Raw genomic sequence first — 23,559 nt, 5'->3', positions numbered from 1 at the left:
GATCCCCTTTATTTTATTTTTTAATAAATTAATTTTTATTGGAGTTCAATTTACCAACATACAGAATAACACCCAGTGCTCATCCCGTCAAGTGCCCCCCTCAGTGCCCGTCACCCAGTCACCCCCACCCCCCACCCTCCTCCCCTTCCACCACCCCTAGTTCGTTTCCCAGAGTTAGGAGTCTTTATGTTCTGTCTCCCTCCCTGATAAAGGAAGGGAGAAGAAATGCGTGGGAAATATCAGAAAACTGTGTTTTTAAATGAGTAAAAGACCAGCAGTGGGGTTCGTGAAGTGTTTTTATTTCGGCTGCATCTGGACCTTGACGTTCTGTGTCCGGCATGGAGCAGGGCCACGCTCTTCTGAGCGCCGGGCGGGGACGGCGCAGGAGGGGACGGCGCGGGTGCTCCCACGTCCCCGTCCCCATCCTGGGTGCATCGGCCCCTCGTCTGCACGCTGACTCGCGAGCCCGAGCGCCTGGGGCTGACCCCCCCCCCCCGCCCCCGCCTGCCCCAGCCCCGCTCCAGCAGACAGCTGTCCAGGCTTAGCAGTGACCCAATAAATAAGAGACGCCGCGGTGCAGGACAGTGAAGGGGCAGGCCGGGCCTCCCCTGGACGGTGTTCTCCCTGCCAGCTCTCGGCCACGTCGGCTCCCGACGCCGCAGGCAGTTCCCGTGGTGCCGGTGCCCGGGACGGGCGGTGACTGGAGGTGTCCGCAGGCCGGTGGGCACAGGCGCGCGCTCAGCCGGGCTGCCCGGGGGAGGCAGGCAGGGACGGGCTCACACGGCCGACAGGAACGGGAAGAAGAAGAAGTCGAAGGCGAACTTGACGGCGCCGTGCACGGTGCTGCGCCAGTCATGCTCGATCTTCACGTGGCGCCGGGCGGGGGACAGCTGCGCCATGCAGTTGAGGCAGCGGATGGCCTTGAGCTCGAAGACGGGCCACTTGCTGCCCAGGCGGCCCTCGAGGACGGTGCTGAACTCGATGAGGCTGCCGTGGCGCAGGCCGAGCAGCACGTCCTTGAACTCGCCGCTGGCCCGCAGCACGATGTCCTTGGTGACGTCGTCCTCCTCTGGGCCACGGGAGCCGTTGGCGCCGCTGTAGGGCATGCCCACCGTGATCTCGAACTTGTAGCGGTCGAACTTGCGGATGTGGCAGGGGTGCTTGGCCAGGAGCTTCAGGCGGCACAGCTCCTCCGCGGCCGTGGAGGCGTTGCCGGGGCTGCAGGACGGGTAGGCCTCGCCGTACAGGCAGCGCATCCAGTCGCCCACGAAGAGCGGGAGCATGTTGATGGCCGCCTCGGCGCTGTTGTCGATCTCCGTCACCCGCACGTACTTGAAGCGGCCCGTCCACGTGACCCTGTGGCCCTCCAGGTGGCTGCACAGGATCTGGGTGCGGGCCATGTTGGTCTCCTTCCAGGCCCGGGGCCCGCACAGGAAGCCGTACTGCTGCCAGGTGAGCGTGGAGTTGTAGACCTTCATGCCCTCCGAGCGGTACACGTACAGCCAGCAGAAGAGCACGATGGCCGTGATCCACACCAGGATGAGCTTGACGACGGAGCTCCGCGTCAGGGACTTGACCATGGCCACCGGCGAGAAGCTGGCCTTGCTCCACCAGCGGAACAGCAGGGGGACGCTGCACAGCAGCGCGGTGACGGCCACCTTGGTGAGCTCCAGCGACAGGAACCAGCGGGCAAGCTGCAGCACGCCCACGAGCACCAGGCCGGCCACCAGGACGGGGAGCGCGAACAGGAAGAGGAAGTAGCCCACGGTGGCTCGGGCGAGCCCCAGGCCGGTGGACTCGAGCAGGATGACCACGGACAGCTCACACCACATGAAGCAGACCAGGTAGGGCACCAGGTAGCAGTAGGTGCCCTTGAAGCCCCGCAGCTGCGCCATGCGGAAGAAGAGGTACAGGAGGTACATGTACAGCAGGCAGGGGACGCTGACGTTCAGGACGACCAAGTGGCCCAGGGGCACGGTGACGAAGGTCTGGCCCAGGAGCTTCAGGTGCTGCCAGCCGCAGGGCAGGGTGGGCAGGAGGGACAGCAGGCCGGCGGCCACCTCGGTCACCAGGGCCCTCCGGGTGTAGGGCTCGGCGGACGAGCTCAGGCTCACATAGCTGGTGGCAGTGAAGAAGATGGACACGACAGCCAGCTCGGAGCAGGGGATGCAGTCCTTGCTGGCGATGGGGAAGGAGAAGATGACGAAGAAGACGGATAGCAGGAAGTGCACGTAGGGCTCCAGGTGGTTCCAGCCGAAGTTGACCTCGGCCTGCTCCACGTCCAGGTTGGGCTCGAAGCGCAGGAGCAGGCCCGTGAGGGTGCGGAAGCTCTCCCACGCCCTGCTGTCCTGGAACACCTTGAGGGTGCAGATCACCATGGAGACGAACGACAGGTAGAAGACGACCAGCGGGATGAAGAAGGCGAAGAAGTCAATGGTCAGGTTGCTGATGATGAAGAAGAAGATGAGGGCGTTGATGTGCTGGGTGGGCACGATGCTGGACAGCCAGTGCATGCCCGCCCGCGAGGCCACGTCGATCAGGTACTCCTTGATCTCCATGACAGCGTGCAATGGGTACTTGACCATCTGCAGGCGTGGACATGGACACCAGCTGTGACCCACACCGACTGGAGCCCCGCCGCCCTCCACACTCCGCCGACCGTGGGAGCCCGCCGCCCCCGGGCCCCTGGTCCCCTGGTCCCGGCGGGTCCCTGCGCTCTGGTCCACTCGGCCCGTCCCCCAGCTGCACCAGGGCCGCAGGTCCTGCCGCCCATCCTTGGCCCCCCTCCCGTCCCAACCTGCCAGGTGTGCAGACTCCTGAGAGCCAGCGTCCCCTGGAGACCTCAGCACCCGCAGGCACGTCGGGCAGGCCCCCCGCAGCAAGGGTGCCCCAAGCCTTGGCCCCCGGCCCCCCTGTCGGCTAAAGGCAGAGGAGCCCATGGAGGGCTCTGCGCCGTCCCCGGGCAGGCAGCGGGTGTGGGGAGCCAGGATGGGGAGCCAGGAGGAGGGCTCAGCCAGCGTGACCTGCGGGGGACGGGGTTCATCCCTGAGGGCAGGGGAGTCACGCAGGCTAGTGGGCTAGCGGGCTAGTGGCCGGGACCCTGAGGACCCGTGGCCTGGCCGCCACCCACCCCAGAACCCAGAGGACCCGCGGCCTGGCCGCCACCTGCACGCAGCCATGCTGCCCCACGCTCAGCCCTGACAGCCACTGCCACAACCTGCACCCGGTGCGAAAGGCAGGGGTGACCCTCAGACCTCTGCGCAGCACAGAACGAAGGGGGATGGGGGGTGGCGAGGGGGGCCGTCCAGGGCAGGGGGCAGGGACGTTCCGACACCCGGGCCGGGCTCCAGCACTGTGCACAATTCTGAGGGGTGTCGCCCTGCTGGGCTCGGGGAAGCGAGTCAGGGGCACAGGTGCTGGCCCTCCATGGGGTCTGCAGGGGCGGCAGCGGGTCCCCAAGGGCACAGCACCACCCATGGGGGGCAGGGGAGCCTGGACGGTGCCCAGAGCCTCCTCAGGGGCCACGTGATGGCTCCTGCCACAGCCTGGAGAACCTGGGGGGTCCTGGGTGGGCACGACCACATGACTGTACCAGCGCAGGGTGTCACGTGTCAGCCTGAGAGGACGACACCTGGGAGGAACCGGAGTGCGCTCTGCAGAGGCAGGGAGCCGGGCGCACACGGGGGCCTGACACACTAGAGAACATGTGCACCCACCCCACCGCCACCCCTGGCCGATGACCCCGCACGACCCAGCTGACGACCACACCCCCCCGCCCGCCCGGAGCAGCCTCCACCTCACAGGTGACCAGTGCGCACCTGTGCCGCCTGCCAGACCAGACGGAGGCATGGCCAGGCAGGCGGCCGGCGGGGGTCCCTGAGCGCCAGCCGCGCAGACTGCAGCTCCTGGGCCGCCGTGGCCCCCGGGCCCTCTGTGCAGGCGCCCGGACGCCCGGACACGCGTGCAGCCCTGCACAGGAACCGGGGCTCCCTGTCAGCGTGTCAACCACCCGCGCTGCTCTGCGGGGAGCCTGCTGCCCCTGCCGCTCCCCGCCACTCCCCCTGCTTCTGCAAGCGCGGTCTGTCAAACAGAGGAGTGAGACGTCTAAAAAATGACCGTGAGGCTTGTGCAACGCCGTGTCCTGCCTGCGTCTGCGCAGCGAGGTGCCGGGGCCACTGGGCCCAACTCTGTCCCGGGAGCTTCCGTCCAAGCCCTACTCTTGGGGCCCCAACTGGGAAACTGAGAACCGTCCTGTGGACGAGGTCCAGCAAGTTACAACGGCTGTTCCCTGAGCACGAAAGATGTTTTTAAAAGGAGCAGGAGCCAGCCGCAGGGCAGGACGGCGCCCCGGCCTCGGAGCCCAGGCTCACGGGGCCCGTCCAGGAGAGCACGGCCCGTCCTCCCGCAGAGGCGCGGGGAAGCGTCTGAGGGACAATGTGGGGACGGTCCTTACAAGCCGAGGGCCCCAGAGGAGGGCGGGCCCAGGCGCGGGGGGAGGCCGGGTGGGTGGGTGCTGACAGCCCCTGGCCCCACTCACCTTCAGACGCAGGGGCAGGTCCTCGGGGCCCTTGCCCGCCAGCTCGTCATCGTCGTCGTCCTGCAGGAACAGGTTGGCGGGGATGATGCCCTTGGCATACTTCTTGGTGATCTCCACGAAGTCGTCCGGCGCTATGTGGCTCTTGGCTGGGCACAAGACAGAGGGCACAGGGTCTGCCCACCCTGCGAGCGCCTGGCCACCCCACGCGGGCGGGTGGCCAACCAGGGAGCGCAGGCTGGGGCCCTGCGGAGGACGAAGCCCGGCAAGCTCTGTCCTGGCAGACAGATGGTGGGCGAGGACGGGCGGACGGGAGGAGAGGGGCAGCCGAGACGGCCTCCAGCCACGCCCTCCGCCTGCTGCCACGCTGACCCCACGCCCCTGCCCCGGCCCTCAAGTCCAGGGTCTGCCCCGGGCCCTGCGCCACCCTCACCACCAGCACCTCCTGCCGCCTCGTCCCAGCCCCGGCCTCACGGCCCTGCTGACCCTCCACTCAGCACGCGCCCGACAGCCTACTGCACGCCAGAAGCTGGGAAGTGTGAGCCCAGCCTGTGCCCGTCCAGGCTCCTGGCCTAGTTGACCGCCAGACCCCCAGACCCCACACAGGGCGCAGGGGCAGGTGGACGGTAAGGCTTGAGATGCCTCGAGGTGACCAGTGGGAGGACGGGATCCAGGGGCCCGTCCGGGCTGCGCATCTGGTGTCTGGTGGCCGCCGAGACACGGGGCCCGAGGACGAGTCAGCAGAGCCTGGGACAGAGCCATGCTGGTGGGATGGCGAGGGCAGGGCCCAGACAGGAGAGGAGCCGGGGGCGAGGGGAGTGGCCAAGGGGAGTGCAGGACCGGGTGGGTTGCTATGGGAATGGGGGGGGCGGTCTCCTCCTTGTGGTTCTGGGAGGAGAGGTGTAAGCACACGGCTGGGCCGCTGGGAGGGCAGACACCTGCACCAGAGGGGAGCTGGCCTGCTGGCGGCACGGAGCACCCCGCCGCAGACACCTGCAGGGGCCACACGGCCTCCGACCCTGACCGTCTGGCTCCAGGGGCTGGGGGAAGTGGAGGGGTGGCCGAGAGGGCGGAGCTGGGCTCCTTTGGGGGCACCACCCCATGGGCTTGTGGGCAAGGGCTTCCGCCCCGAGAGCAGCTGGGCTCCTGGCACCCCGGCCTGACGACCGCCCAGAATGGTCCGGTGCGCTGGCTTCCGTCGCTGTCCGGCATCCCACAGCGCTTTGCCTCCCCGAACAGAGCAGGGAGGCGAGTCCGTGCTGCCCACGGCCCAACGCCCCGGGGAGGCCACATGACATGGGATGGGCACCCTGCTGAGCAGCCAGGTGGGGGGGGGGGGGCCCTCTGCGCGGCCCGTGCGCCCCAGGAGCTCTCGGGGCTGCGGCTTGGCTCCCTACTCCCACCATCACCATGGGCTCAGCACCAGAAGGAAGCCAGGCCTGCCTGAGCGCATGGGCAGGAGCCGGGCAGCCCCACGTCCCTCCTGTCTGGTCCCCTCCGGGACAGGTGCCGGACTCCGAGAGCTGTGCGCCCACACGGCTGGGCCGCTGCTCCTGGGGCACGTGAGGTCGTCTCCGGCCTGGACGCCCCCCGCCCCTGCGGGTGCCCCCACGCCCTCCCCGACCCTCCGGGGCCGACTGGCTCCTTATCCTTGCTGACCTGCTCAGCGCCCCTGGCGCCCACATTCCGCCCTGTCCCGCTGTCCTGCACGGACTGTCCTGCGGCCCTGCTGGGACCGGGTGCCTCCGCTGGGCAGGGGCCAGGTCCCACCGCCCAGAACACCCACGGCCCCCACCGGGCCGGACCCGTCAGGCCTCCCAGACCCCAGGTCTGGACCCTGCAGCGGGAGTGGACGTGGTGCCCGGGGGCACGGGCCTAGGTGCCTGGCCAGAGGGGTCACGGGTGCGGGCCCGGAGGCCGTACTCACATTCGCTGCTGACCAAGCGCTCCAGCACCCGCCTCTGCTTCTGGAGGGACTTGGGGACGGGGCCCGGCTGTGCCGCTCCCTCTGCAAGTGACGCACATATGGACGACCTAAGCAGGTAAGTCCTCTCAGGGCAGCTGTGGGTCTGGGGACCCCGGGGCCTCTGTGAGTCCTCCATGGGCCGGTCGGGGCCACCTCCCTGGCAGCCAGCTCCGACCCTGCAGCCCCAACATGCAGGGGTGCCCTGGTCAGCATGACTCATCCCCAGACACCTCTGCTGGCCGCGTCCCCTGGCACGCTTGTCCCCTGGAGTACAGTGGGCTCCCACCAGGCCTGTCCCTGTCCCCCCAGCCCTGGCGCCCGCATTGGGCAGCTGAGTGCTGAGCCCGGACCAGAGGATCCTCTCCTCGCGTCGCAGCCGCCACCTGCCACAGCCCGGGCCTGGCAAGCCCTGGTTCTCCTGATGCTGGGCACCACGGGGCCTTTGAGGCCTGGCTCGGGCGGGAGGCGCGTGAGCGAGAGAGGCCAAGGACCACGGAAACGGTCTGGCGCGCGGGCAGCAGGGGCCCAAGCTGGCACCGCAGGCTCCAGGACCCCACAGTGGCAGCCCCAACCTCGCCCCATCAGGCACGCCTCTGCAGGGTGCTGCCCCCCAAGCCCCGGCCTCCAGGGCCCCTGCGCTCGCCCCAGCAGTGTCCCCGACCCTGGCCCGGGAGCAGGACAGTCCTCGGCGGGTCTAGCTGGGCGGGGTCCTGCCTGGAGACCCCGGGGTGGGGGGCAAAGGCTTCCCCAGCAGCCACCCCTGTTGCTGTGCTGTTGGCAGGGGGCAGCCCTGGGGGGCCAGAGAGGGCTGCGCGGGGCCCTGGGCACAAATCCCTCCTCAACGGCTGCAGGCGGATGCTCCCCCAAGGACGCAGAGGCAGTCGGGTCAGACCCCGGGAAACGGGGTGGCCACTCCCGGCCGGGCGCCCGCTGCCCTGCGCTCCTGGCCTCCTGTCCTCCTGCCTGGCTGCTGGTGTGGAGTCTGGGGGAGGCCTGCCTCAGGGAGGCCATCAAGCCACAGTGGGCTCAGCGCCCCACAAGCCCAGGCATCCGGGGACCCGCTCCCCACCACACCTCTTACTGCGCCCCGTCCCCACCGGAGGAGCAGGACACCCCGAGAAGGACCAGCTTCATGGCTCTGCCCGTGGACTGCACCGGAGCTCAAGCAGGGCTCGGGAAGGCCACTCCCAGGACAGGACGACACCCAGAGGGGCTTGCCTGGGCCTTAGAGGGGACTCGGGGGTCTCTGCCCAGGACCCCACATAGGCTCCCAGGGGAGCCCCCCGTGTCCAGCAGAGAAGCCCAGAGGTCCCCGCAGGAGGCCCGGCCCCGTAAGGCTCACGTACCCTGCTCGTTGACCTGACCCACGTTCTCCAGCAGCTCGGACACGGCCACCTGCTTCTTCTTCTTGGGATTGAGCTTCCAGTACATGACCAAGGCCGCCTTGCGCACCGCCCGCTCCAGGTCGGTCTCGGAGGAGAGCTGCTTCACCTCCTGCTCGTTCTCAAAAGTGATGCCTATGACACAGGAGGCATCACAGGCCTCGTCCCGGTGCTTTCCAGGCTCTGTCCCCCCAGGGCGGCTGGGAAATCCGGGTCCCGCACAGCCGGCCCTTCCCGAGGAGACCGCTTGCCGCGGAGGGAGATGGGCCCGGGTCCCGCGGGCGCTGGAGCTGCCTCTCCCCCCCCCACTGTCAGGGCCGTTGGCGCTCCCCCCCCCCAAGGGCAGTGAGGCCGGAGATGGGGACAGGGCTTTCCGTCCTTCCAAACATCTTCCAAGTTGTCCCCTCGAGCGCACATTTCTTTCCAGGCCGGGAAGCACATGGTATGACAAAGGGGGGGTGTGAGGGGCACGTGGGGCCCCGGCTGGCCCCCTGCAGGACGTGCGCTCCGCCGGGCCTCACGGGCTCCCTCCTGGCCTCGGGGAACCGCCAGCTGCAGCCGCGGGGGCCGCACGGACTGGCTCGGGCCAGCGGCAGCGCGAAGCCCCTGCTCCTGCCCAGGACAGGAGCCCACGGAGACCCGCCATCCCGCGCTCTCAAAGGCATCCGCCCCACTTCCAAAGAGCGGAGATTCTGCATGATAACGTGGCTCTTAAACACACGATACAAACCAGGAGAAAATATTGCAAACTCAGAGCATTTCTGTCTGCGTTTCAAGATCACGGCTCATTTGTGTCCTGTTTTCTTTATATTCCAAGTTTTATACAAAAAACACAAAGCAGTTTCCTGGCCTGGGAAAAAGTCGTTTAAAAAAACCCTTCGTGACACAAGCTCTCGTCTCCCCGAGGCTGAAGCTCCCGGAGCAGAAGGGCCCCCGTGCCTCAGGCCCCCGCCCGCTCCCGAGGAGCTGGTGGTCCAGGGGCTCTGCTGCGGCGCCTCCTCGGGGGGCTGAGGACACCAACACGCGCCAGGGGACAGCCCACAGCGCGCACCGCCAACCGCGGCGAAATGGGATCCGCACCTCTTGCCCAGCAGCGGCATCAGCACGGACTTCCCCAGGACTTCCCCGCCGTCACCTGACGGGCAAGCCCCGCCCCCGGGGCCAGGCACCTGAGCCACTTCCCGCGAACCCACCTTTCCTGTCGGTCAGGCACCGGCGCAAGAGCTTTACAGCCTCCCGCCGGCCCTGCTTGGCGGCGAGGATGAGCCAGTCGACGGCTGTGCAGTTGTTCAGCTCCTCGTCCCCGGCGCCCGCCAGGAGCAGGTAGTGCTTCCCCACCTGCGGCGAGAACCCGCTGAAGCCTTGCCCCGAGGCGCCCCGCGTGTGCCCAGGCCAGGGAGCCCTGTGGCATCTGTGCCTACTGGCCCGTGAGGGACCCCAGGGATGGTGTGGACCCCATCCTGGCGGCAGGAGGGGCATGGAGGGCTTCCTGGAGGAGGAGGGGGAGCCCCAGGCGGGCTGGGAGGAACCCCCAGAGGGGCCCCCGGCTCCCAGGGCTGGACCCTGGCACGCTGGCTCACCTCCGTCTGCGCCTTGGCGTCCCCCGCCTTGGCCCTCTCCAGCACGTCTCCAAAGGGCGCCTCCACATCTGCCTTCACAGGCCCTTGAGTAACACAAGACAAGAGCACATCAGCCGCGGGCCACGGCCGACCCGGGCCATCACTGATGTCAGGCGGATGTGGACGGAATATGCTGGAACGCGGCCTTCGGGCGACACAGGCACCCTGGAGCGCAGTAGCCAAACCTCGGTGGCAGCTCCGAGCGGCAGGAAGGGCCCACGCTTACCCCGGGCGCAGGCCTGCTCGCGTGGGGCTCCAGAAAGATCCCGGCTCCGGGGTGGAAGCCCGGACCTACGGGGCACCTGAGCCCCGGTGAACACTGGCGCGTGCCCCCCGGACAGCGCCGGCGTCCCGTGGCTCTGGGAGGTCAGCGTCGGTGCTCGCACTCAGACGCACGCTCACACGGGCCCCACGCTGGACGGTAACCGGGGCGCCCGCAGCACCCCCAGGGCTCAGGAGGCCGGTCACCCCCCACGCCCCCCAGTCTCCTCCCACGGTGCCACCAACCCTTGCGCGTTTTCCTTGGGGCTGTTCTCCCGCAGGTCCGGCTGCGCTCCCCGAAGGGTCCCGGCACGCAGGGCACGCTGCAGTCTGCCTCCCAAGGCGGCCTCTGACTTGCAGGGCCCCAGGAGCCTGGCCCCACAGCCTTAGGGGCCATGGCAGCCTCGGGCAGGAAACGCAACGGCTGTGTCCCGTCCAAGTCCGGACCCACGGCCCTCCTCAGCGGGTGGCAGGTCCAGGGCGCCCCAGGTACCCATGGGACGCACAGGCTCACCTCACTGCGGGGCTCCCGCTCAGGAGGGACGCACCCCTCACCCCCGGGAGTCTGTGCTGCCCCCCAAGGGCCGGCTTCCTGTGGGCTCCCCCGGGCCTCTCACCAGGGCCCCCAGCCCCGCGTCTGGGGCCTGCGTCTCCCTGGGGCCTGCAGGGGCGCAGCCAGAACACAGCGGGCGCCCTGTGCCCTGGGACTGCGTGCTGCCTGCCCTGCCCAGCGTGGCCTAGGCGCGTCGCCCTTCCCTCGTGCCCGGGGCCTCGGGGCTTGGTTGGCGGTCAGCACCCATAGACCGGGGGTGGGGGGGGCAGGACGGGCGCCGGGCCCTCGGTCCCCGTGCAACCGTGAGGCAGTGTGTGGCTCAGAGAGGGGAGCACACCTGACCCGTGGGCACGACCTGCTGAATTCAGACAGCAGTGCCAGCTCAGCTTCGGCCCCCCCTGCACCTCACCACCCCCCTGCACTTGCCTGCACCCGCCCTGACCCTGGCCCCGCCCAGGACAGCCTCCATGGGGAGAGGGAGGCTGTAGAAAGGCTTGGGGGGCGGGGATGGTGCTGTAGGAAAGGGCCGGGTGGAACCCAGCCAGGTAACATCGTGTGTGCTCATCCTGGTGGGTCCCTGCACCAGGGGGTCCCTCAGGGGGGTGGGGGGTCCTGTCCACAGAGAGCTGGGTCCCTGCACCTCGAGGTCCACACAGGGGTAGGGGGTCCTGTCCACAGAGAACCGGGTCCCTGCATCAGGGGGTCTACACGGGGAGTGGGGGGTCCTGTCCACAGAGAGCTAGGTCCCTGCACCTCGTGGGTTTCACCCCCTTTGTGGTTTTGGACTCTGGTTTTCATGAACAACGGGGTGACTATTTGCAGCCCCCAGCCCCCCCCCCACCCGTCCAGGGCCAGCTGAGCTCAGGCCGGGGGTCTCAGCAGGTCATCACTCCCCTGACTCCCTGGGGAAGGGGGTTTGGCCCCAGCTCCTCGTCACACACCCAACCAGACGGATGGACGTGCCCGGAGGGGGCCAGTCCCCCAGGTACCAGGAGCGGGAAGGCCTGTGACATCTCTCAGTGCTGGCTGGGGGCGGAGTCATCAATGTTGCTAGGTTGGGGGGGGGCGGGCGGCTTCCTGGAGGAAGCGATGACTGAGGCTGGGAACGCAAGGACAGGGTTCAAGGTAAGCGAGGAGGGCGCGCCGCCAAGTCTCTCAAGGTCTCAGGAAAGCACCGCACCCAAAAGAGCCTCGTCTGAGCTGCCATCTGTGCTGTGACAGGACATCCTCCAGCGAGGGGGCCACGGCCCGGCACAGGAACCAGGGGAGCAGGGCTCGCACCAGCGTCGTAGGAAGTCCCTCGGGTGCCCCTGGCCTGCGTGACCAGAGCGGAGAACCAAGCCGCGACTTGTCCGCTGCCAGCAGGTGCCGTCAGCAGGTGCCTGACCCGGGGCCTCCACGCTCTGCGCCTTAGGACCCCACAGCGGCAGGGCGCTGGCCGCCCAGCGCTGAGCCCCCCACCCCGGCCCCCACCTGTGGCTCCCGCCGGACACCTGGAGGCCCGCCTGGCTTCCTGCGGCCCCTCTCCACCGGCCCCAGCCACGGGCCAGCACAGCCACAGGGCCCTCGTGTGGAATTTCTAAGGCTCCCCAACACCCTCTCCGTATCATGAGCCCTGAAGCACGGCCGCCCTGACCGGCACCCTGACCCCTGCCCTGGGGCCTCCCTCTTGGAGCCCCTGGCGCCCAGAGCACATGCAGGGGCCCCCGGAGTGCAGGGCCCACCTGCCATACCGTCTCCGCCCCCGCTGCGCTGGTCCCCAGCAGCACTGGGGGGAGCATCCTGGCAGCTCAGCATCCCTGCCCTGGGCCTGCACCGGGGTCCCTGGGGAGAGGCCCCGCAGCCCTCTGACGAGCACCATCCCGGCGTGTGCGCCCATCTCGAGCTCCCGGCTCCCCGGCCAGGGCCTTGGGCACCCAGCTCTCGCCGTCCCCCGGGTTTGTCTGACTGAGTTAGAGAAGTGGGGGGCTAACGCAGGGGGCCCAGCTGGGCGGCAGTGCTGCCTCACTCCCGCTCCCCGGGACCTGGAGGTGCCTACCTGGGTCTCCCTGCCCGTGCAGACATGCAGGTGAGGAAGGAGCGGGGGCATGTGCTCTCGGGCTGTGCAGGGCTGGCAGAGACACAGAGGACGCGGAGTGGGACCCCACCCCGCAGGACCGCCGGGCCAGCGTCTCTCCCGCTCCTGGGGGCAGGGGGCCAACAGGCCACCGCTGTTTCCTCTTACGTGAAACCTGCAGTCCTGACTGCCGTCCCGGGACGCTTGCACATTCAGATCGAAACCAAGTGTGTTTCCAGCCCTGGCTTTTGTGCTCGGCAGCCGCGAGGCGTGTGTGGCCGAGAGCCCGGGGTCAGAACCCCTCAGCGGCCCGGAGGCCTCGGAAACAGCGGAGAACACGGTGACCTTTCAAGGAGATGCAGGGATCAGGAGCGCCCGAGGACAGGCCGCGTTTCTGGAATAAACCAGGCCGTGGCCCCGCGTGACCTGCGCAGGGGAGCTCCAGGCCCGCGGCAACCGGGCTCCATCTCCGCCGGCTCGGCCACCCTTAACCTGGAGCCTCGGGTCACTCAGCGTTGGCCACTGGGGCACGTCTGTGCCTCCGCGTCCTCGTCTCTACGTGGGGCCACACAGAGCTTCCTGCACCGGCCGCCATGAGGGGGTGTGACGGGGCCCAGGGACAGGGCCGGCCACGGGGTACACACAGACGCCCACAGCAGGTGCTCGTCGGGGGCTTGGGCTGCAAGGGCCGCACTGCTGAGCTGGCGGCGGTCGTTTTGAGCAGTGGCCTCTAGAGGAAGGAGAAAGGGCAGCGCAGGTGTGGCCTGGGGCAGTGGGCGCTGGACTGTGTCAACCGTGCGGGCCATCTGGGGGAGCAAGGCCTCCTGCCAAGCCCGGGGATACGGGGGTCCCCGCGTCCTGGGCGCCCGCGGGGACAGAGCACGTGGCAAAAGCAGCCGCACCCGGCTCCTGAACACGTGCTCACAGCTGGGCTGTAGCCAACAAGGCTCTCCCGGGAGACGTGTGCACACACGGGCGCTGGACACACACGGCCCCAAGCTCACAGGAACACCAGTCACCGAACAGGAGTTCAGGAAGGGGGGCCCCAGGAGGTCTGAACCGGGGCCAGGCGGCCTGGGGACGTTCAGGAAGCATATCAGCGCCCGCGGGGTGGGGGCCCGACTCAGCACCCGCCTGCACGCGTGGGGGCCTGAGGAATGTCACCCGATGCGCACGGTCCTGGCACTGGCACGACCCCCGCACGACTCCTCACGGCTGCGGTGCTCTCGCCCTTCACAGATGCACACGCGGGCATCTGCAGCCTCCTGACTCCCCAAGGGCACGCGCGGCCCAAGGGTCCCACCACGGCTGTCGCCGGCCCTTCCCGGCCCATCCCAGGGCCCGACGACCTGTGAGTCGCGGTGCATGGGGACAGACACGAGCTCCGGGGGGGCCCGGCTGGGAGAGGCTCAGGGAGAGCTGGCCCTGGAGCCAGATGGCGGGCAGCGCCGCACGCAGCATGGGCTCTACACCCTGAGGTGCCCACACCGCAGACCACAGCCCACTTCCCTGCCTGCATAAGGCACGGGCCCCTGCACAGAAGGGCCCGACGCCCGGTCGGCTGGCAGCATGCACGGCAAGGAGAGCGGAGCTCGGGACATTTCTGCTCCCACCGAGAGTCTGCATGTGTGGGTGCCGGGCCCTAGCACCCCAGGAGTGGCAGCAGGACCAGAGCTCCGGGTGGGCCAGCAAGAGCCCCACGTGGGAACTGGAGCCTGCGGGCACCTGGCGGGCGGGGCGACAAGAAGACGCAGGGAAATCGTGGGGTGAGGCACCCCAAGGCGTGTGGTACCAGCCCGTCTCCCCACGAGCCTCAGGCCTGGAGTGCCCAGTGAGGCCCAAGCGCTGCCTCCTGCGGCCCCTAGAGCAGGAGCAGTGTCAGCGGCGGCCAGGCAACGGCTCCTCCCAGCGGCTGTCTCCATCACAGGCCTGACGCAGCCCCATTATCCCCCTGAGCCCCCCCACCTGGACTGGGGGCCCAGGGCTCATGGGCCCCGCCATACCCCACCCTGGACCGGGGGGCGCCCCTTCCTGCCAGCCCCCCCCACTCACTCACTCGGGCCTCCCCTGTTCCCACACAGCGGGGTCCCGCCACCCAGCCCCGGGGCCCAGAGCACAAGCCCTCCCAGCCCTAGGCTTCCCTCTGCGGCAACCCCGACTGTGCCCGGCTGGGGTCGGGGCACACCTGACTCACCTGTGCCGCCCGTGGCCACTGAGGGCTGCGCTGGGGAGCAGGAGGTGGATGGAGGCCTGACCAAGCTCTGGTGCCCTGCCCAGATTCAGGGAGGGGCCCCATGACCCAGCCCTAGCACCCTGCCCAGATTCACCAAGGGGCCCCATGACCCAGCCCTAGCACCCTGCCCAGATTCACCAAGGGGCCCCATGACCCAGCCCTAGCCCCTGCCCAGATTCACCAAGGGGCCCCATGACCCAGCCCTAGCACCCTGCCCAGATTCACCAAGGGGCCCCATGACCCAGCCCTAGCACCCTGCCCAGATTCACCAAGGGGCCCCATGACCCAGCCCTAGCACCCTGCCCAGATTCACCAAGGGGCCCCATGACCCAGCCCTAGCACCCTGCCCAGATTCGTCGAGGGGCCCCATGACCAAGCCCTAGCACCCTGCCCAGATTCACCAAGGGGCCCCATGACCCAGCCCTAGCACCCTGCCCAGATTCACCGAGGGGCCCCATGACCCAGCCCTAGCACCCTGCCCAGATTCACCGAGGGGCCCCATGACCAAGCCCTAGCACCCTGCCCAGATTCGTCAAGGGGCCCCATGACCCAGCCCTAGCACCCTGCCCAGATTCACCGAGGGGCCCCATGACCCAGCCCTAGCACCCTGCCCAGATTCGTCGAGGGGCCCCATGACCAAGCCCTCGCACCCTGCCCAGATTCACCGAGGGGCCCCATGACCCAGCCCTAGCACCCTGCCCAGATTCGTCGAGGGGCCCCATGACCCAGCCCTAGCACCCTGCCCAGATTCGTCGAGGGGTCCCGTGAACCCTCTGTCCCACTCCGGTCCTCACACCACCTCACCCCTGCCCCTGGAAGGTCCCTAAGGGAGCAGAGACCTGGGTTGGGGTTGCTCCAAGCAACCCGGCCTGAGGATGGAGACAGTGATCCACAGGGCACTGGGGACCTGGGCCCAGGCGACTCCAGGTGGCAGCTGGTCCCAGAGGGAAGTGTCTCTGCCGCTCCCGGACCAAGGGGACTGCCTGGCCCAACGGCCCTGAGAGGCGGCCACAATGGGCAGGGGGACATGGGCTTCCCCGTGCTGGGTGGGACCCGCATGGAGGGGCTGCCCTCCTGCCCCCCCGTGGTCCTGGTGGGGACCGCCCGCTGGCCCAGGGCGTGCGCAGGTCGGCGCTGAGCCGTCACGTCATAGATAAGACGGGACCATGACACCTGCTAGGCCCCAGGCCGTTCATCGCCGGGAGGGCCCGAGGGACCTGCCCCGCAGGAGGCCACCTGCCGGACTCGCCGCTCGCCTGGCTTCACGCAGCGCTGGTGGCGCTGAGGACGGTCAGCTTGCAGCCCCAGCCCCTTACCTGCTCTGTCCGCCCTTTCCTGGCTCCGAGCATTCAGGGCCCGGACCGCAGCGGGGGCAGCCGCGTTGGCCGCATCTGGTCCCGGAGCACGGGGCGCCCCCCTCTCGTCCTGTTCCACCGAGGCAGTGGCATTGAGCCGCGAGCGAGCTTGGGGCTGCGGTGGCGGAGGCTGTGGGCCAGAGGGGCTCGCAGGGGGGCTGCTGGCGTCCATCCTGCCCGAGAGAAAAGCCGAGGGTCAGACATAGGGCGCCAGGCCCAGCCGGAGAGGGGACAGGAAAGGGATGGGTGGGGGCTGCCTCCTGGTCTATGAGGGATCTCCCTCAACCTCACGATAGTCACCTAGACCTTCCCACTTTAACAGATGAGGAAACCGAGGGAAGAAATTCCCTCGAGGCCTCTGGCTCTACAGGCCCCACAGCAGTCATGAGCTCGGGCCCTCCATCCTGAGGCCTGGAGTCCAGCCTCACCGGGCATGCGCCATGTGACCCCAGTGTCTTTGTCTGAGTGGCAGGAACGGTGCAACCTTGTGAGGTTCCAGTGAGATGCTCCACACGGAGCTGAGCACGGTGCCTGGCTCGGGGCGGAGGTGCATGGCTCGGTGCACGGTTTGCATGCCTGCACGTCATATGTCCACCCCCGTCCATGAAAGTGACCCTATTTGCAGGTGTGATTAAGGATCTTGGGATGAGATCACCCTGGTTGTGGGTGGGCCTGATCCCATGACCAGTGTCCTGACAAGAGGAGGTAGGAAACAGGGACACAGAGAGAGCACCACGTGAAGATGGCGCTGGGGACAGGAAACACAGCTGCAACCACGGGCCACCCAGGGTCAAGAGCCTTCACCAGAAGCCCGGGGGGAGGCCGGGAAGGATGACCTTGGAGCCCCCAGAGGGAACCAACCACAGAGAAAAAGTTCATAAATGTGAGAAGGTTAAGTGGAAGGGAGGAAGGGAAGGTGAGGAGGGGAGGGGTGGGGGGGAGGAGGGGAGGGCTGGGGGGCTTGGAGGGGGGAGGGGTACAGGGAGATGTGGAGGAGGGGTGGGGAGGTGGGGAGGAGGGGTGAGGGTAGGGAGGAGGGGGAGGTGGGGAGGGGTTAGGGTGGGGGGAGGTGGGGAGGAGGGGTGGGGGAGGCGGGGAGGAGGTCCCGCCGACGGCTTGGGCAGGTGAGTGGTGCACAGCCTGGTGCGGGTGGAGGCCCAGGAACAGGGAATGAGGGTTCTTCGGCCCTCGGGGACCCGGGCGGGACTCAGTCAGGGGACCCCACGGCCCGCGGCAGAATGGCAGGAAGTACCAGGGCCACAGAGCCGGCTGGAAGCTCGGGGAGGAGCCACATGGGCGGGCGGACCCGGGGCCAAGCGCCCCTGAGCCTTTGGGCGAAACGTGTGCCTGGGCCCGGGGTGGCCCGTCAGACTCCGAGAAGACACCGCGAGCCGCCCCGGATCAAGGCCACGGCCGCCCTCGTCGCCCAGCCGGGAGCATGAGCGCGGAGCAGGGAGAGGCTGCCCTGCATCCCCGGCAGGCCACGTAGGCGGGACAAGCGTCCCAGTGCGGGGCCGCGAGGACCAGACAACACTGGACGCGGTGGGCGGCACCCGGGCCCGGCTCCATCACCGCTGCCACGCAGGAAGGGGCAGGGGCCCAGGCACCACGTGGCCCTGCCCGCCCTGTCCCCCAGCCACCATGGGTACCCAACACGGGATCTGCATCCACCAAACAACCCCACAAACTTCAGTCTGAGCATTCCCGCCCCCGAGGGATAGCGTCCGTGTCCTGCGACATCCCAGGGCACGGTGGGGACACGGGCAGCCCCAGGAGCCCCCTGCCATCAGCTTGCTGCTCCCAGCTGCTCCCCGGCCGCAGGCCTTAGGGACCAAACACAGAGGCGACTCCCGTGAACCCCGTGCTTCGGCCGCACACGCGGAGCGGAGGGCTCCTGGAGCCAGTGCAGGTGGGGCCACGCAGGTCACCCCCTACGCAAGGCGGCAAGCGCGTCTGCTCTATAGGCCCCACGGGGCCAGTCTCAGCCCCAGCCCCCAGGCCAAGCACCACCCCCTTGGCCTTGGGGACGCCCACTTGTGCCAGGCCCCCACGTCATGAATAGCAGCAGGGATGGGCACGTGTCTGGGGGCTCCCGGGGCGTCCCACACGGCCCGGGGTACAGGCACCACTGCCGGCCAGTGTGCCTGATGGGCGGGCGGCTTAAGCTTCAATCCAACCTCGGCCTGTTTCATGGATGAGGAAACGCGGGTGGAGAAGGTAGAGCTGTGCTGGCGGCCTCAGGCTTGTGGAGCCGGAATCCCACGCAGAGCCTGTATCCGGGTGGGGGCTGTTGTGTTCCAGCCCCAGCCGCCTCCCGCCCGCTCCATCCACCCCGCACGCCAGCCCCTCTTCCCACGCCGGCTGAGCCGAGGGCCCTGGGCCTCCCTCCTGGAAGGTCCCCTGCCGCGGGCGGGAGGGACGGCGTGGGCCAACGGGACACGAGTCCCACTGTGCCCGGGCGCAGGGCCACTCAGCCTCTGTGCGCCTCGGCCTCCCGGTCTGCACGAGGGGGTAACTCCCCCGTGTTGGGCCGGGGACTGAGGGTGTGAGGGCGAGGACGTGGTCCGCAGACCCTAAAACATTAAAGCACCCAGCGCCCCCGACCCAGGCTGGATCTCCTGGGGCTGAACCAGGGCACGTGCGTAGAAACCTGTCCTCTGGGACACAGGGCACGCGCGGGCTGCCTGTGGGCTGGGGTCCCACGTCGCTTGCAGTCAAGCGACCAGTTCGAGTAAACTCTTGGTGAGTAGGAAGGCATGAAGGTTCTCTGAGTTGGTCAGAAGAGCCTCTCACGTGCAGGTCAACAAGGCGAGTCGCTGCATGGCGGGGTCACGGGCACGGTCACACGCTGTTCCCCCCCCCCCCCCCCCCCCCCCCCCCCCCCCCGCACACTCGCTGTGTCTGGCCTTTCCTGCCGTAACAAGCTCTCTCCCCGGTGATCCTGGGTGCCCTGAGGGCAGGGGCGCCCACCTTTACCTAGAACACCGGCTGCCCTGCCCGCACCGGGGACGGCAAGAGCCTCGGCTGGGTGACATGGGGCCCTGCATGTGACGGAGCAGCACCCCCAGGCCCCAGACCACGGCTGCAAGACAAGTGCATCTTCCCGTAGATCCCCGCAGCCCGGGCGGAGGGGTGCAGCCCACCCCCTGCCACCTGAGGCCAGAGCGGCGTCGCTCAGAGCCTGTCACTGTGCAAGATCCAGAGAAGCAAAGTGCTGGCATTCTTTCCCCGTGAGCACCAAGGCATATTTTTATCCCAACAAAACACAAACTACCGACACCACGGAGCTCGGCTGAGGAGCTGCCGCCCGCACGTCTCCGGACACACGCAGCACAGTGACCACGCATGGCCTTCTGCCCCAAAGGCTCTAACCCGTGTGCAGCAAGGCCCCGCTCCGCTGCCCTGGTGGGGGAGGGGGCAGTCCACCTCTGAGGCACCCCCCACGGGAAGCTGTAAGGTCGCTGAGCGCCTTCTGGCCAGAGCCTCGCACCAGAAGCCCGGCCCAGGGGAGTAGGCAGGGACACTCTCAGGCATTCGGGGCAAACCGGCACCATCCAGAGGGGCACCCCTGCCCCTTACAGCCCCTCCGCCCACAGCGACCTCCACAGACCGTCACCGCAACCTGTATACAAATAAACGTTCCAGGCACAGCTGGCTGTTGGTACAACACTGTTAAACGGGATTTAAAGCAGCCTGAGGATTATCCTCCGGTGTCTTGAGAATGAAAGGAAAAAGCTCCCTGCAGAAAAGAGGAAAGAAGGTGCCCCCTGGCCTGTTAGGACTGGCTCTCTCTGGGTGCATGGATGATTCGCGGCTTTGGTCTATTCTTTTCCTAAACGTATTTCCCTAATTTTCTCTAACAGCTGTATATGGCTTTGGAAATTAAAACAAAGTCGGGGGCCCCCGGGAGCTCAGCGGGTGAGCATCTGCCTCTGGCTCAGGCCTGGGATTGAGTCCCGTGTTGGGCTCCCCGCAGGGAGCCTGCTTCTCCCTCTGCCTGTGTCTCTGCCTCTCTCTGTGTCTCTCATGAATAAATAAATAAAATCTTAAAAAAAAAAAAAAAAAGGGAAATTAAAACAAACTAGATTTTAAAACGCATCTGTGCCGGAGCCCTGAGGGAAAGGGCTGGGGGTTCCCAAGGTCTGGGAGGTCTGCTCCAGTGTGGCCCAGCCCAGCCCCGGGCACAGGGCTGCTCCTCAAGACAAGGGCACAGAGCCCTTGGAGGCTCCCAGATACCTATTTTTGCCCCAGAGTATTAAGGGCCCAAGCAAGGAACATTCCAACTCCACTCAATGTGCCAAGTTCACAGAAAGTGGGAGGCAGGAGGGAATGCCCAACCCTTGGTCAAGGACAGCCATGCACGATGCCCAGGGGCCGAGCCCGCACTGCATGCCCAGCCCCTGCTCTGCGCCCGGCCCCGGCGGGTCAGCACACCTGGACTGCGGGACGACCCCTTGCTACGCACTGTGCAGGGCCTCCCTGCCCCAGAGCGCTTCTGTAGGGCTGGCCTCTGAGCAGCTCACCCCCGGGGGGAGGACACCTAAACAGGCGGCTACAAAGACTGAGCAGCATTTGGGTGCAGGCACCCCAAGGGGGGTTCTCACTCAGCTTTGGGAAGCAAGGTAGGGACAGTGGAAGGAGGCCCTGACTCAGCCTTCAGGACAAGCAGGCGTGAGGCAGGCGAGGATGGCAGGAAGGAGGAACGGAGGAGTGTGGGCACCCCAACAGGGAACTGCCCAGAAGAAAAGGCAGCGGAGGGAGAGTGACCTGCGACGTGGCCAGGAAGGGGCGGGAGGCTGGGAAGTGACCCCCGGGAGTGTGGGCAGCTAGGGCAGGAGCCTCGGGCCTGAATGGGCACTGGGCCTCGGAGCCAGAGTGCAGCGTGGGGCCAGGAGTGCAGGAGGACGGTGCCCAGAGGGAAGTGACAGTTACAGAACCACTGGGGTGTGTGGGGACAGGGCGGGGACACCAGGGAAGGGGCTGGTGACCCTCCGGGGGAAGCTAAGGAGGCTGGTCCAGGGCAGGCATCTGCCTGTGGTTCTGGGCCCAGGAGAGAGAAGAGTGTCGGCAACTGAACGTGGCGCGGGGGGGGGGGGGGGGGGGGGGGGGGGGGGGGGGGGCGAGGAGGCCTGGCTTGTGGCTGGGGCCACGGCAGCGGTGCCACGGTCTGTGCTGGGGACGTGGGAGAGGGCAGGAGCCATTTAAAGCTCCCTCCCTCCTAGGATCCTTAGCATCATCGTCCTGGCCCTGGTTTGGTGTCTGTCCCAGAGCTGGGGTACCTCTGGGCCAGGGGTGAGCCGGGGACCCCTCTGTCGCCAGCCCCCGGGGCCTGTCCAGCTCTGGCGCGGGAGGGGCTGGAAGGCGAGAGCAAGGAGCCCTCCACGCAGTCTTCGCCTGGGAAGGCGGGTGTGGGTCTCCCAGCATCCCTCCCTCCTTCCAGGTCCTTCCAGGTCCGGCTGGGCTGCGTGGGGGCGGCGCCCTACGGAGCAGGGATATGAGGAGCCCTCCTCCAAGTCTCAGCTCAGACACCTGGGGCTGCCCTGAGACGCAGCCCCTGGGGACGCGGGGCCGGGCCCGGACAGCGGGGAGCCTGCCCCGGGGCTTCTGCGGGCGAGGCTCCCCGGCGGGCAGCAGAGAGGGTGCCCGGACCCGCAAGTGACCGACCCGCAGCAGGGAGAGCCCTCGGGAGCAGGCCGGGGCCAGGGGTCGCCATGCAAGGTGACGGGCGGGGCCGGCCTCCTCGTCCAGCTCCTCCGGGCCGGGCCCGCCTCCCCGCCCCCGCTGACCCCAGCCCCCGGGGCTCTGATTCCTGCTCCCTGACACTGCACCGGCCCGCACCGAGGCTGGGCGATTCGCTCCCGCGTCCCCAGGGCTGGGCGACATCCCTGACCCTCGGCGGGCTGTGCGGGCGGGACCCCCTCCCCTCCCCCCCCTCCCCTCCCCCTCCCTCGCCCCCCCACCCCCCCGGGCGCCCTGGGTCCCCCCGCCCCGCCGCCTCCCGGTGCTCGGAGCCGCGGGGCCCCGCGAGGCCCGAGGGCGCCCCCCGCGGCAGGCCCCGCCCCCGCCTCCCGGGACCCGCTGGGGCCGCTGCGCAGGTGGAGAAACTGAGGGCGGCGGCGGGCGGCGCCTCCCGGCTGCCCTCCCAGCGCCCGCCGCCCGCCGCGGGGTACTCACCGGCCGCGAGTGGGCCGCGCGACGCCCTCGGGCTCCGGGCCTGCCGCGGCGCTGCTCGCGAGAGCCGGACGCCCCGGGGCGGAGCGGACGGGCCTGCGGAGCCGGCGACGCGAGCGGCGGGGAGCGCCTGCGAGCGCGGCCCCCACGGGGCGGGGCGGGGCCAGCGCGGGGCGGGGCCAGCGCGGGGCGGGGCCTCGGGCCGACCTCCACTCCCGACGCGGCTCGGAAGACGCGGCGCCGGCTCGGCCCGCGGAGCGGCCGGCGCGCCTGCCAATCACCGCACGCCTCCGCCAATCACGGGGCCCCTCGCCTGGCCGCCGCCGGCCGCCCCCTGGCGGGTCCGACCCGCCCACAGCGAAAGTTTCCGAACCGAGTCGGCCCCGGCTCCGCCCCGCCTGGCTGCAGCCACGCCCCACCCAGCGAGGGCCCGCCCCGGCCCCGCCCCCGCCAGCGAGGCCCCGCCCCCTCCCAGGGCGGCAGGCTCAGATCTAGGCCTCTTGGCCTCTCTATCTGTTAACAGGTGGCTGGCCCTTGCACAAGACTCAGGCCACCTTTCACCCACCTCTCTGGCCCCAACGTCCCCAACTTCAGGTCCATGATCATTTCTTTTCTTTTTTTTTTAAGATTTTATTTATTTATTCATAAGAGACACAGAGAGAGAGATAGAGGCAGAGACACAGAGGGAGAAGCAGGCTCCATGCCGGAAGCCCCATGTGGGACTCATCCCGGGACCCTGGGGTCACGCCCTGGGCCGAAGCCGGCAGCAAATAGCTGAGCCCCCCAGGGATGCCCCTCATGATCATTTCTATGGCCACATTAACAGGGCCTGCTGGGCACCTCACCGCTTAGCTCCAGCCCTGCCAGAGACCCAGGGGGCTCCCCTCATTTAGCAGCAGGGATAGAGAAAATGGCCCGTTTAAATGTGTGCAAGTCACCAAGTGCAGCTTTTTTCTTTTCTTTTTTTTTCCAAATGCAGCTTTAAATGCACGGAGTTAGATGCACGCTTTTTACAAGGTAATTACGAGATTCGTTTAACACATCAGCCCCGGGGATGGTGCAAGGCTCAGGCAGTTTGGAAACCCTCCTCTTTCAGTGGTGCCCTAGGTCTGAGAAGGTGTAGTTTGCAGGTCGGGGTGAGGGTCTATCCCCGAGTCAGGCTCTCCTGGCTGGTGCCCACCCCCACCCTGGGGGGGAGGGCTGCATCTGCTCTGCGTCTGGTCGTTGTAGCCAAGCTTGATGCCTGTCCTGGGTCATCATTACAGAACCCGTTTCAGAGTGACTGCCAGAGATATGTCACCAACAGGTGGGGAGCCAAAACATCCCAGATGGTTTTGAGGGTGGATTGTATACACAGAACACACAGCCCCGAGGGCTTTCATCAGAGCTGCGTGGTTCCTAACAGTCACCTCATCTGATGCTCCAGCTG

At 68.0% G+C, this 23,559-nt stretch overlaps 1 protein-coding gene across 5 annotated transcripts; it reads right to left on the bottom strand.

The window, feature by feature from the left end:
• Positions 1–278: 278 nt before the first annotated feature.
• On the bottom strand, positions 279–22,286 carry WFS1 (wolframin ER transmembrane glycoprotein). 5 transcript variants are annotated; one of them, XM_041742417.1, is made up of 11 exons: positions 15,921–16,084; positions 12,540–12,716; positions 12,354–12,425; positions 12,040–12,139; positions 11,496–11,630; positions 9,463–9,545; positions 9,076–9,220; positions 7,847–8,017; positions 6,462–6,542; positions 4,538–4,683; positions 279–2,585 (listed from the first exon to the last, which is right to left on the bottom strand). In XM_041742417.1, the coding sequence occupies exons 1-11, from the start codon at positions 15,951–15,953 to the stop codon at positions 777–779; spliced, it is 2,952 nt and encodes a 983-aa protein (XP_041598351.1). In that variant the 5' UTR covers positions 15,954–16,084; the 3' UTR covers positions 279–776. The 5 variants fall into 5 exon arrangements, with proteins under 5 accessions (XP_041598351.1, XP_041598349.1, XP_041598350.1 ...); XM_041742415.1 differs by having other exon boundaries at positions 12,354–12,716; XM_041742416.1 differs by having other exon boundaries at positions 12,049–12,139; positions 12,354–12,716.
• Positions 22,287–23,559: the final 1,273 nt, after the last annotated feature.

Source organism: Vulpes lagopus, unplaced genomic scaffold (assembly GCF_018345385.1).
Source record: "Vulpes lagopus strain Blue_001 unplaced genomic scaffold, ASM1834538v1 ctg48, whole genome shotgun sequence".
NCBI classification, from domain to species: Eukaryota; Metazoa; Chordata; class Mammalia; order Carnivora; family Canidae; genus Vulpes; species Vulpes lagopus.
Note: the sequence above shows the minus strand (reverse complement) of the source record. Positions and strands in the feature narration are given on the sequence as shown.